Genomic DNA, 12,695 nt, shown 5'->3' with positions numbered 1-12,695 from the left:
CCATTTGCACCATGTTTATTTCCTTCAACCTTGTTTCGTATTTGTGTTAGCGGTTTATTTCCACTACATCTTTTGGTATGCTGGAAGAAATATTTACTGAAGCTTGACTTTGTAAACGACACCATCAGCAAGATAATCTTCTCTGAATTATATGTAAACATGATTCCTAATGGCTTTATGTATACAGGCTGATTTTGATTTCAATGGTGAAGATTGGGAGTGGGGCACATACAAGACACAGCGTGTTCTGGCATCTGGTTCTTATAGCAATAATGATGGCCTGCGTCTTGATAAGTTATTTATTCAGAAGGATAACGCCACCCTTCATGCTGACGGATCAATTCTTGGCCCGCTAACAAATCTTCACTTTGCTGTTCTTAATTTCCCAGTTGGTCTTATACCAGCTCTAGTTCAGGCTCTAGAATCATCAACTACAGATTCAATTCACTTTCTGAGGCAATGGGTGACACCAATAAAAGGTATTTTACACATGGAGGGAGATTTGAGAGGCACTCTTGCAAAACCAGAATGTGATGTTCAAATTAGACTTCTTGATGGCACCATCGGAGGCATTGATCTGGGAAGAGCTGAAGTATTGGCTTCTGTAACCCCAACAAGCCGTTTTGTTTTTGATGCAAATTTCGAACCAACTATACAAAGTGGACATGTAAACATTCAAGGTAGTATTCCTGTGACTTACGTCGACAGCAGCTCCACGGAGGAAAATTTGGAAGCTGGAGATGGTAAACAAGGTATTATAAGAATCCCTGTTTGGGCGAAAGACAGAGGATCATCTAATGATATCAGTGAAACAAGAATCGTGAGGGACAAGCCAGAGGATGGTTGGGAATTTCAGTTAGCTGAAAGCCTAAAAGGTTTAAGTTGGAATTTGCTAGAACCAGGTGAAGTGAGGGTAAATGCAGACATAAAGGATGGTGGCATGATGTTGATAACTGCACTTAGTCCTTATGCAAACTGGCTTCAAGGCTATGCTGATGTGCTCCTTCAGGTGGCCCATCCTTTTTTAATTCCCATAATTCCACTAAGGACAACGTAACATATTGCTCTTTTTCATACATTTTTTCATAGATTAATTGTGATTGATGAAAATATCTGTTGATTTAAACTATGAAGCATAAATGTTGTATTTTATAAGTAGTTCTTTGTTCCACCTGTGCAATCCATGGTTTTTTTATTTTATTTTGGATCTAACATGAAGCAGTTGATTAATATGTTCCTCCTGTTTTGTTTGCCATTTGGATGGAAGGTTAAAGGCACCGTTGATCAGCCTGTCGTTGATGGGTCTGCATCATTTCACCGAGCAACTGTGACTTCTCCTTTCCTCCGGACGCCGCTTACAAATTTCGCTGGCAATGTTAATGTTATATCCAACAGACTATTCATCAATTCCATGGAAAGCAGGGTTGGGAGGAAAGGAAAATTGTCAATGAAAGGGACGCTACCTCTGCAAAATAGTGAGCCATCAGCCAGTGATAAGATTGAGTTGAAATGTGAAGTTCTGGATATACGAGCAAAAAATGTTTTAAGGTAATTATTTCTACTTTATCCTTTTGGATTTCTGTACGATATGTTGAAGCTTAATTTCTGACTAGCGGCTTCTGAGTGATGTAAAGCACCCCATGATCTGGTTGATTGTCTTCTAAAGCTGGTTTTTGGAAACAGTTAACAGTACTGTGCCAAAACCTGAAAAGCATCTCATAAATTCATATTGAACATGCAATATGTAGGATCCCAAATTATGTCTTCTTATCATTTGCTAAATTGTTTTTGTTTTGATTTGTACAGTGGCCAAGTAGACAGCCAGCTGCAGGTTACAGGCTCAATATTGCGGCCAGATGTCTCTGGGATGATCCGGTTAAGCCATGGTGAAGCATATTTGCCTCATGATAAAGGCAATGGTGCTGTGGCGACTAGGTTGGCTTCAAACAAGTCCAGCTATCTTCTTGCTGGTTTTGGTCAAACAACCACTTCGCAAGATGTCTCACGTTTCTTGGGTGCATTGTCAACTTCGCCAGACAGTACGTATTCCATTAATTTGACATTGACTAATATTTCACAGCAAAGTGTTCTTGACCGATACACATAGCTTAACTAGTTAACTGGTCACATGTGACAATTCGTTATGTTTGATGTGAATATCTAAAAGAAGCGTATGCTTCTCCCTCTCTCTGTCCTGCTGTTTTTCTAATTTTCTTTATGGGCTTACTGGAGCTTTCAATTTTTTGCATCGTTGGTCAACAAACAGAAACAGAAAGGACTCTTGAGAATGGAAGTTTTAAGCCAAACATTGATGCCCGACTCAATGACTTGAAGCTCACGCTGGGACCAGAATTAAGAATTGTTTATCCTTTAATTCTGAACTTTGCTGTCAGTGGTGACCTTGAGCTTAATGGCATGGTACATCTAAAGTACATAAGACCGAAGGGTATATTAACATTTGAAAATGGTGAGGTCAACTTGGTAGCTACTCAGGTAAGCTTTATAGCGTGACCCTTGTTTGGCACAAGTTCTTTTTTTCTTTTCCAGTTTGAAAATGGTTTATGATGGGTTGTTTCACATTTCTGTACCTGATTGCAGGTTAGACTTAAAAGTGACCATTTAAATGTAGCAAAGTTTGAGCCTGATCTTGGTTTAGATCCTGTTCTGGATCTCGTCCTTGTTGGATCTGAATGGCAATTCAAAATCATGAGTCGAGCCAGCATGTGGCAAGATAATCTGGTTGTAACCTCGACTCGCTCTGTGGACCAGGATGTTCTGTCACCTAGTGAGGTGAGATACATCAACAAATGAGTTACAGCTTAACTTTGCTGTAGTCCTGATAATCTCATGATTTAGTTTCTTTTCTTAAAAAATTGAACAGTTTTTATGATATCTGCCTTTGCATGGTGAACCTTTTGCTGGTTGCTTGCCAGTTCTCTACTCAAGAGTGGAATAAGGAGAATTAAACATTGAATTAACTGAGCCTGAGTTATTTTGTTTCTCTAGTTATGTGCAACTCTTACAACTCTGGTTTCTTGCTGCACTATAGGCTGCAAAGGTTTTTGAGTCGCAGCTTGCGGAATCGCTATTGGAAGGTGACGGACAGCTTGCATTCAAGAAGCTCGCAACTGCAACGCTAGAAACTTTGATGCCAAGAATAGAAGGCAAGGGTGAGTTTGGACAAGCACGTTGGCGGATGGTTTATGCTCCGCAGATTCCGAGTTTGTTGTCTGTAGATCCAACGGTTGATCCACTCAAATCACTGGCAAACAATATCTCTTTTGCTACGGAGGTCGAAGTGCAGCTTGGAAAACGCGTTCAGGTATGATTCTTTTACGTCTTCCTGAAAGCTTAATAAACAATTTGAGCCAAACTGCGCAGTGTGCTGCATGAATATAAACTGATCTAAATTACCACCGTCGTTATGCAGGCCTCTGTTGTGAGGCAAATGAAAGATTCAGAAATGGCGATGCAGTGGTCGCTGATATACCAGCTAACCAGTAGACTCCGTGTCATCTTCCAATCCACACCGTCCAATCGGCTTCTCTTTGAGTACTCTGCAACGTCGCAGGATTGATCAATTTTCTGTCATTGCACAGAGCTAGGGCTGCTGTTTTAGCCAAAAGGTTCCGTGTCCTGATCAATTGTTTCTGTAGATAAAGCAAGTATTGGCAAGCTACAGTTGCTGCGTTTTTGCTCTTTGTTGGTAGCTACTCCGTATATTCTTTCTCTCGGAAACAAAGTTTCTGAGGTTGTACATACGTAGCAAGTTGATCTCTCTCTCTCTTAGCGTCAGAGATGTAAATTAACACCAGTATAAAGGAATCCAGAGTTTTCCGTCGTCTTGGTTGCATGGAATTCTCTTATGTGGCTAACAAATGCACTCCCTCTGTAACGTTTATGTTAGTTTACAGAGGGGGTAGCACTCTAGCAATGTTCCTATCACACGTAAAGGAAATCGGTTGACAATTTGCCAGGTCTAACTTATCACTAGTAGCAGATCGCTTGTTTTCATTGATCATTTGCATATTCGAAGTTCCAAGCTCCATTGGTACAATTTAATCTGTACAGAACTTGTGCTGAACAAGGGTCACGGTATAAAGCATTATCAGGTCCTAAAACGTTTGGAGTTGCCATGTGTTCGTGCCTAACTCCATTCGTACAATTTAATTGTTGTGTTCATGCCTGATCTTGTGAGAATATCTAATTGCAGGTTAGACTTAAAAGTTACTCCCGTCGTCCCATAATGTAAAACGTTTTTTGACATTGGATTACCATTTAAAATATTAAAACATTTGAAGTTGACATGTGTTTGTGCCACACGTGTGGCATTTATTAGGGTCCTAAAAGAAAAGGAATAATTAATTTTATGCTCTTGGTTGTGTCCCACTCGGCAGTTTTATCCCTAATTTTTAGAAAAAACTTTAGTTCTGTCCAAGCCACTTCGTCCTCCTTATGTTTTGGCCCTTTGACAGTTTGACCGTCACTCTCAAAACTTTATAACAAAGTCATATTAACTCAGAAAAATTCAAATAAGATAACAAGATGTTCAGAAAAACATCGCCTATATGTGCATGTCATTAGCATTCATGAAAAAACTGTTGGAAAGTCCCCATCTAAGTTTGAGCTCTTATGATCTCAGCATGAATAGTAAAATCTGAAAAAAATAAATGAAAAACAATTCTAAAAATAATTGTGGCAAACATGAGGCCCAACTCCAAGCAAGGAGGCCTTCAAATAGTATGTGGGGATTTTCACATTAATGGAACCTCCTATTAGGCACCTTAGGCGCCGGTTAAGCTTCTTGGTGCCCATGCACATAATCAACTAGGACGGCCCATATAGAAGGCGAGCACTCGATCTCATTTCACAAGTCAACCATTGACTTCTGGAAATAATGCGAAAATATAAAACATGAAATTTTTTCCGAAAAAGTTCTTGAATTAAAAAATGTTCATGAATTTGGAAAAAAGTTCAAAAACTTCAAAAAAGTTCCCCAAATTTAGGAAAAAAAAATTCATCAATTTTGAAAGAAAAACAGTTCATCAAATTTGGAAAAAGAATTCATCCAATTTTAAAAAAAAATCATGGATTCTAAAAAAATAGCTCACGAATTAAAAAATCAGGAAATTTTAAAATAGTTCACTTGATTTTGGAAAAAAAGTTCATGGATTTGAGAAAAGGTCATTGATTTTGATAAAAAAAGTTCATGCATTTGAAAAAAAATAAAAGAAATAAGGAACAAGGAAAAAAACAAAAGAAAGAAGAAAAGAGTAAAAATGATGTAACTAACCTCATCGGAGTGGGTGTTTGGTTGACTACCGTTGCTAAAGTAGACGCGAAGGTCGTGGGTTCAAATCATACCTAGCACCCTTTTTGAGGTTAAAAACAGAAGAAAAATAGGAGTAGATGGGCCGACCCAGAGTGGAGGCGGTGTGCGCCAAGTTGCGAAATACACTTTAATGGGTGCTTAGCACGCTGTATAGGAAATTCCTCATTAATGGACTACAACTCACCTCGAAGCCCAACTAGTGGCCTTCAAAGGACACAAAATGACCTAGCTCTCTACCCACCCACCTCCTCTTTTTAAGGGTAGCCTTGATCATTTGTCAGGTACACCTAGACTATATAAGATCCCCATATAGACATGTAACTCCTGCCGAATATCAAGTGGTGGAATGGGTGAACTGGGGACCTCCCTTTGGAACGACCATTGAGATTGATATGGATTCAATTGGCAGTGAATTTGTTAGGGTGAAGCTTGGGGGTGAGAGATCTGAAGAAGATTCATGGATCTACTGAAATAACTACAAAAGAGCTTTGTGCTTTTAGAATTAACTTTGAGGTTGAGATAGCGGTGGAGCAGGGTTAGTTTTCTAGGCCTAGAAAGAGAGGTGGAGATGATAGTTTGCTGCATAATCCTAGAGAAGATGATACCGATGTGAGAAGATTGACTAAGAAAAATAAAGGTTCAGAAGTTGAGAAGGAGATCATCAAATTGGACAGACCCCTCAACTGATGGTTTAGTGGATGAGGGAGTAGAGTTACACTACTGCAGGATGCTGCTAACGCGACACTACGACCAGAGACCCTTCGACGAAACTGTGTGCGATGCAAATATTGCAAACGGTGGTGTAAAAAACCCGTACAAAAAGGTGCAAAACGTTTGCGATGACGGATGCATCAAACACGGTTCAGATTTTAGTTGCGTGTGCGATGCAGGGCATACAGTTTAGTTTAATTAACTGTTTGCGATGAGGAGGAACAAAAGAAATGGGCAGCCCGGTGAAGGTGTGTGCGATATACAACATACGGTTCACTTGGATGAACTGTTTGTGATTAGGCAACACAAAAGAAACGGTCAGCCAGATCAAGGTGTGTGCGATATACGACATGCGGTTCACTTGGATGAACTCTTTGCGTTGAGACAAGAGAACAGAAATGGTTCAATATAACAAATACCATAAATATTGCAAGGTTTAAATTCAAAGATTACAATGCCCAAATTCAAACATTGCAAAGCTCGTCATTTCTGCAAAGGGATCAGCCGCTGACAAGTCATGTATGGGTTTGACATAATGACTTCCTGATCAACATACCATTCATCTTTCCTAATTAAATGCGTGTTCAACCTCAGTACCCTCAACACCCTTGCTCTGGATAGAAAGAACCTGGCGAGTGTAATCTCCGGTAAGGTCCCTCGGTAGGAGTTCAAAGTAATATTCGAGAGATGAAGATCCAGGCATTCGATGTGATTGTCGTTACAAACATTGTCCACCTCCGGGCCTATTATTATCTGCAAAAGAAGAGAACGTGTTAGTGCCTACATGCAGTTTTGAACACTACTACACTCCTATTTGGTATGCAGGATTTGTAAAATGCACCAACGTGCCATCTTCGATCTGACATGATTAACATGGGCATTTGATTACAACCTAGAAACATGCAACCTTCTTCACAAGAGGTTGGATTGGATGAAAAATTCCCTAAGAAAACTAGTACAGATGAATCCAAGTGAGAAACACTTATGGATTGTAACCATATGAATCAAGCAACCAATATGGGGTGGGGGGTGTATGTCATGAAATCCTCCAAAATTCCTTCAGAAATCGTAGTACATTGTCATTGTAAACTTGGGAAAAGGTGCAAAAAATTGAACTCCCTTATGGTTAACATTTAACAGGAAAGGAACATCACCTCGATATACAACTTCTTCAGGCACAGAAAGCATCTCAGGCAACTGACAACTTGGTCCAGGTTGGGGCCGACAGATTCTAGTGCCAAGACCTTCACTGTGCCCAGAATCCGGGTGAAGCTTTGCTGGATGACAGACGAACATACATCTTCAAAATTAGAAATAATGTTAATATCAAGAAGGAGAGGTATAAGGCGACCGTTGTACCTGAAAGTAGTAGTATTTGACAGACGAGTAGCCCACCGATGTCAATTTCGGCGCAGAAATGACATTGATTCTTGTTGGGCCTTGTTGATCAACTACAAGTAATCTCTCAAGTGAAGGTGTGTCCTCAATGACCATATTGTGGATCACCTTTTGTGATCTCTCGTTGCAGCACCAGCAACACACATAAGTAATCCGGAGAGTCCTGGAGGTGATGTGCAAGTTACTCGACCAATTCATCGCCTGAAGACGAAGGAACTCGAGTGCAGTACAGCCGCGGAGCAGGCGCTGCATGTCGTCCTTTGGGATGCAGACGGCGACGAGCTCAAGGTGCTTCAGTCGTGGTAGAAAAAGAGCGGGCACGTCATTAGGGGGGGATGGCAGTTCATGAACTTGGCGAGGCGCAGCGTGGGCGCGAAGTGAAGCGCGGATGTTGGCAGCAAGCGCATATGCCCATCATTAAAGTTGAGCTTCTCGAGCTGATCTATGGAGGGAGATCGGAACCACTCGTCAAGCTTGGCTCGGTCCTTGCCATTGGTACGGAACTTGCCCGTGATAAGGCCTTTGATTGGGCCATGGTGACTGCCGAGGATCTGGGAGAACGCATCCAAGCTTTTGCGATAGCCATGGCAGAGCTCGTAGGCGTCGAGGAGGTCGACAGGGGTGAGGAGCCATTGGGGGCGCCACCACCGAGAAAGGGCGGCTGTCCTCGCCCGATATTTGTTTGGGAGGAGGGATATGATGACTCTCAACATATCATCAGGGAGGTTGTTGATGAAGTCTAGGCCTGCTGGAGTCGCTTGCGGTTCTTTCTCGACCCGCCTCCGCTTGTTGGCAGCCTCATTCTCCACCTCGTCGGCGGCGACGAAAACCTCTGTCTCCATATTGACGCCGTGCTCCGGTGCTTCAGCAGCCCCGACATCGCCACTCCCTCCGATGAGGTGCTTCGGCGGCATCCTCATACACTAACGGCTTTGAGGACTGAGAGCGGCGTCGAGGATGGGGGGGGGTGCGGTCCAAGGCTGTCTTGCTTCCCGGTGAGAACAACTGCTTAATCTATGAATGAAATCTATGCTTAATTACTGAACTGTAGTTGCAAAAATTAGATAGTGCTAGTGATTTTTAGCTGCATAATTTGACAAATCGCAGTGTCTCTTGGCTTAGCGCCGAAGTCTGGCTTTAATTTGCATACCGTAATCTGAACCGTTTGTGTTGAAGAGATGCACAGATCCCGCGTTGAACAACTTGCATGCTTCCCAATGAGCCTGCGCACCGGACTGCGCTCGCACGCCTCCTGTTCAGTCAAGCAGCTGTCCGCACGGCACCTCCTATAGCCATTAAAACCAAGACACATGGCGTCACGTGAATGGTTAGTAGAACGCACACGGTTTGAATTATACAAACGTTTAGGATATTAAAGTGGCACCTATGTTTTCAAAATGCCTTTGTTGGCTGTTATTCGAGTGCGCCTTCTCTCAAAGTGGACACGAAAAAATACCACGGCATGTCGGGTGCCATTCCATGATAGCATGCCAAGTTTCATGAATTTCAGACGAGTTTTGGATTTACTAGAATTTAAAAACAAAGTATCTCAACATTTTGCGGGCAATCAACGGTGCCCTGGTGTTTGAAATTCATTCCCATTTCTTGCATGGGACCTAAGCATGCACCCAAGGACACATATTTGAATTTTCAGCCAATTTATATGCACTGGAGCATGTGCATGTAGTTCAAATTTGAATTATGCACATGCATGCATTGAAAACTCAGTTAATGCATAAAAATGTCCAAACGAACCCCGAAAAATCCCAAAAATTGACACAACACTCCTGTTGTTGTATGTTGACACGAGAATTTTTTTGAAAGCAATAAGAGGCAATGGATATCATTTTGTCCCCAAAGGTGGGACGTTCCCTACCGAAACCATCAGGCTTGTTGTGAGAAGCTCTGGTTTGTGAGAAGCATGTACCCAAACCTGCCCCAAATGGGACAAAAAGTTTACACGACATGTTGATGCCGCTCCATGATAGCATGCCAAGTTTCATGAATTTCAGAAGAGTTTTGGATTTACTAGAATTTAAAAACCATGTATCTCAATGTTTGCGGCCGAGTGACGGTGGTAGGGTGTTTGACATTCATTCCCATTTCTTGCATGGGACCTAAGCATGCATCCAAGGACACAGATTTGATTTTCAACCAATTTATATGCACAGGAGCATGTGCATGTAGTTCAAATTTGCATTATGCACATAAATACATTGAAAACTCAATTAATGCATAAAAATGTCCAAACGAACCCCAAAAAATCCCAAAAATTGATACACCACTCCTATTGTTCTATGTTGACAAGAGAATTTTTTTGAAAGCAATAAGAGGCAATGGATATCCTTTCGTCCCCAAAGGTGGGACATTCCCTATCGAAACCACCAGGCTTGTTGTGAGAAGCTCTGGTTTGTGAGAAGCTTATACCCAAACCTGCCCCAAATGGGACAATTTTTTTACCATGACATGTTGATGCCGCTCCATGATACCATGCCAAGTTTCATGAATTTCAGACAAGTTTTGGATTTACTAGAATTTAAAAACGAGGTATCTCAATGTTTTGCCGGCAATCAATAGTGCCCTGGTGTTTGAAATTCATTCCCATTTCTTGCATGGGACCTAAGCATGCACCCAAGGACACAGATTTGATTTTTCAACCATTTTATATGCACTGGAGCATGTGCATGTATTTCAAATTTAAATTATGGACATAAAATGCCTAGAAAACCCAGTTAATATATTAAAATGTCCAAACAAACCCCGAAAAATTCCAAAACTTGACTCAACACTCCTGCTGTTCTATGTTGACACTAGATTTTTTTGAAAGCAATAAGAGGCAACGAATATCGTTTCGTCCCCAAAGGTGCCGTGGTGTTCGAAATTCATCCCCATTTCTTGCATGGGACATAAGCATAAACGCATGGACATAAGCAGATAAAAGGTCTACCAATTCAAACACCGTCCATTGCCGCTGTGACCCCATTATGCAATTCAAATCAAGATGGAAAATCAAGTAGATCCCACACAGTTTATTATCACCAACCGTCTGAGATGCAGTAGAAAATATCCTCGAGCACCGTCGGTGTATAGTACGCCTATGGCTTACGCGAGAAGGTGCATCGGCTACAGTCCATAGCCGGCGTGTCAAGCACACTAGCTCGCTCCCCAAATACTCCCACCTCTGCATCCCTCACAATCTCGAAAATATTACTGCCTCGTAATCTCGAAAATATCTACCGCCTGGAAGGTCTTAATGTTTGATAGCACACGATTAGTATGTGCGGACCGTGTGCGATGTCTGTTACTCCCGCTCTGCTTCAGTCCCTTGATTCAAATTTTCAGTAACCTCGGCATTTTACTCCCGCCTCTGCATCCCTCGCAATCTCAAAAATATCTGCTCGCTCTTGATCCAAACTTTCAGTAGCCCCGCCTTGTTACTCCCACCTAGTAAAATTTTCAGTTGCCACAGTATTTCCTCAAACACCACCTTGCCCCCCTCCACACACACCACACACTCCCCAAAACCTCTGCTCACACAGACACACACCACCCTCGAAACCATTGGTAGGTCACCGCCATCGCCAGTGCCTCCATCCTCAACCTCTGCCTGTGTGCTGGGGAGCTCGAGGAGCCAATGGCCAAAAAGAGGTTTATCGCGGTCTTTTCACCCGACGCCGGCGAGGTGGCCGCCGAGGTGTCCCCGTCGTCCTCCGCGGGCTCGATCCGCCGTCGCCGGTCCCTCGACCCGCCCGCCGCCGTGCCCCTACGTCGGTTTGAGGACTTCCCCGTCCTCCCTCGGACCCGACAGCCGACGAGGTCCTACCTTGGGGTCCGACAACGGCGGTGGGGGACGTGGGTCGCCGAGATTACAGATCAGGAGACCCCCTACCGGTGGCTCGGTAGCTTCCACACGGCTGAGCTCGCGGCCATGGAGTACGACCGCTGGCAGGTCCGCTACCACGGCGCGGCGGCTAGGCTCAATTTCCCCTTCGGCACACGTCTGGTCGACCTCGTTCTGCCGGAGCCAGGGGTGGTGAGCTCGGCTATGGTGCAGGAGGACCGCGAGGCGTGGGAGTGCCTTGAGTCCGAGGCCGCCGATGAGGCGTACATGCAAGAGCTCCGCCGGCAGCATCCAGAGCTCGTGGAGGCAGAGTCGACGATCTTTGCCGGCGTGGAGGGCGGCGAGGTTATCGCGCTCTCCTTCGATGACGAGGTCGAAGGCGGCAAGGACGGCGGCGCAGAGGGCGGCGAGGTTATCGCGCTCTCCTCCGACGACGAGGTCGAAGGCGGCGGCGACGGCGGCGCGAAGGGCGTCGAGGTGGGCCCCGAGGACGAGGAGATCGACATCGACGAGTGGAGGAGTGCCTTCTGTTGGGGAACGTAGCAATAATTCAAAATTTTCTATGCATCATCAAGATCAATCTATGGAGTCATCTAGCAACGAGAGAGAGGAGTGCATCTACATACCCTTGTAGATCGTGAGCGGAAGCGTTCAAGAGAACGGGGTTGATGGAGTCGTACTCGTCGTGATCCAAATCACCGATGATCCTAGCGCCGAACGGGCGGCACCTCCGCGTTCAACACACGTACGGAGCAGCGACGTCTCCTCCTTCTTGATCCAGCAAGGGGGGAGGAGAGGTTGATGGAGATCCAGCAGCACGACGGCGTGGTGGTGGAAGTAGCGGGGATTCCGGTAGGGCTTCGCCAAGCACTAACGGGAGGGAGAGGTGTCACGGGAGGGAGAGGGAGGCGCCAGGGGCTAGCGTTGCTGCTGCCCTCCCTCCCCCCCACTATATATAGGGCCAAGGGAGAGGGGGGGGGGCGCAGCCTTGGCCCTTCCTCCAAGGAAGGGTGCGGCCAGGGAGGAGTCCTTCCTCCCCAAGGCACCTCGGAGGTGCCTTCCCCCTTTAGGACTCTCCGTTTATCTTATCTCTTGGCGCATGGGCCTCTTGGGGCTGGTTCCCTTGGCCCATATAGGCCAAGGCGCACCCCCCACAGCCCATGTGCCCCCCCCCGGGGCTGGTGGACCCCCGGACCCCTTTCGGCACTCCCGGTACAATACCGATAAAGTGCGAAACTTTTCCGGCGACCAAAATAAGACTTCCCATATATAAATATTTACCTCCGGACCATTTCGGAACTCCTCGTGACGTCCGGGATCTCATCCGGGACTCCGAACAACTTTCGGGTTACCGCATACTAATATCTCTACAACCCTAGCGTCACCGAACCTTAAGCGTGTAGACCCTACGGG

At 44.6% G+C, this 12,695-nt stretch overlaps 1 protein-coding gene across 1 annotated transcript in view; it reads left to right on the top strand.

The window, feature by feature from the left end:
- LOC123077531 (protein SUBSTANDARD STARCH GRAIN 4, chloroplastic) overlaps positions 1-3,853 on the top strand; it is a 14,030-nt gene extending 10,177 nt beyond the window's left edge. Inside the window, exons 17-23 of the mRNA XM_044499810.1 lie at positions 188-1,009; positions 1,268-1,548; positions 1,807-2,039; positions 2,267-2,493; positions 2,599-2,790; positions 3,050-3,322; positions 3,431-3,853. Coding sequence (XP_044355745.1) covers positions 188-1,009; positions 1,268-1,548; positions 1,807-2,039; positions 2,267-2,493; positions 2,599-2,790; positions 3,050-3,322; positions 3,431-3,577 — 2,175 coding nt within the window. The 3' untranslated portion in view covers positions 3,578-3,853. The remainder of the gene's footprint in view (positions 1-187; positions 1,010-1,267; positions 1,549-1,806; positions 2,040-2,266; positions 2,494-2,598; positions 2,791-3,049; positions 3,323-3,430) is intronic.
- The last annotated feature ends 8,842 nt before the right edge of the window (positions 3,854-12,695 follow it).

Source organism: Triticum aestivum, chromosome 3D (genome assembly GCF_018294505.1).
Source record: "Triticum aestivum cultivar Chinese Spring chromosome 3D, IWGSC CS RefSeq v2.1, whole genome shotgun sequence".
In the NCBI taxonomy this organism is placed as follows: domain Eukaryota; kingdom Viridiplantae; phylum Streptophyta; class Magnoliopsida; order Poales; family Poaceae; genus Triticum; species Triticum aestivum.
Note: the sequence above shows the minus strand (reverse complement) of the source record. Positions and strands in the feature narration are given on the sequence as shown.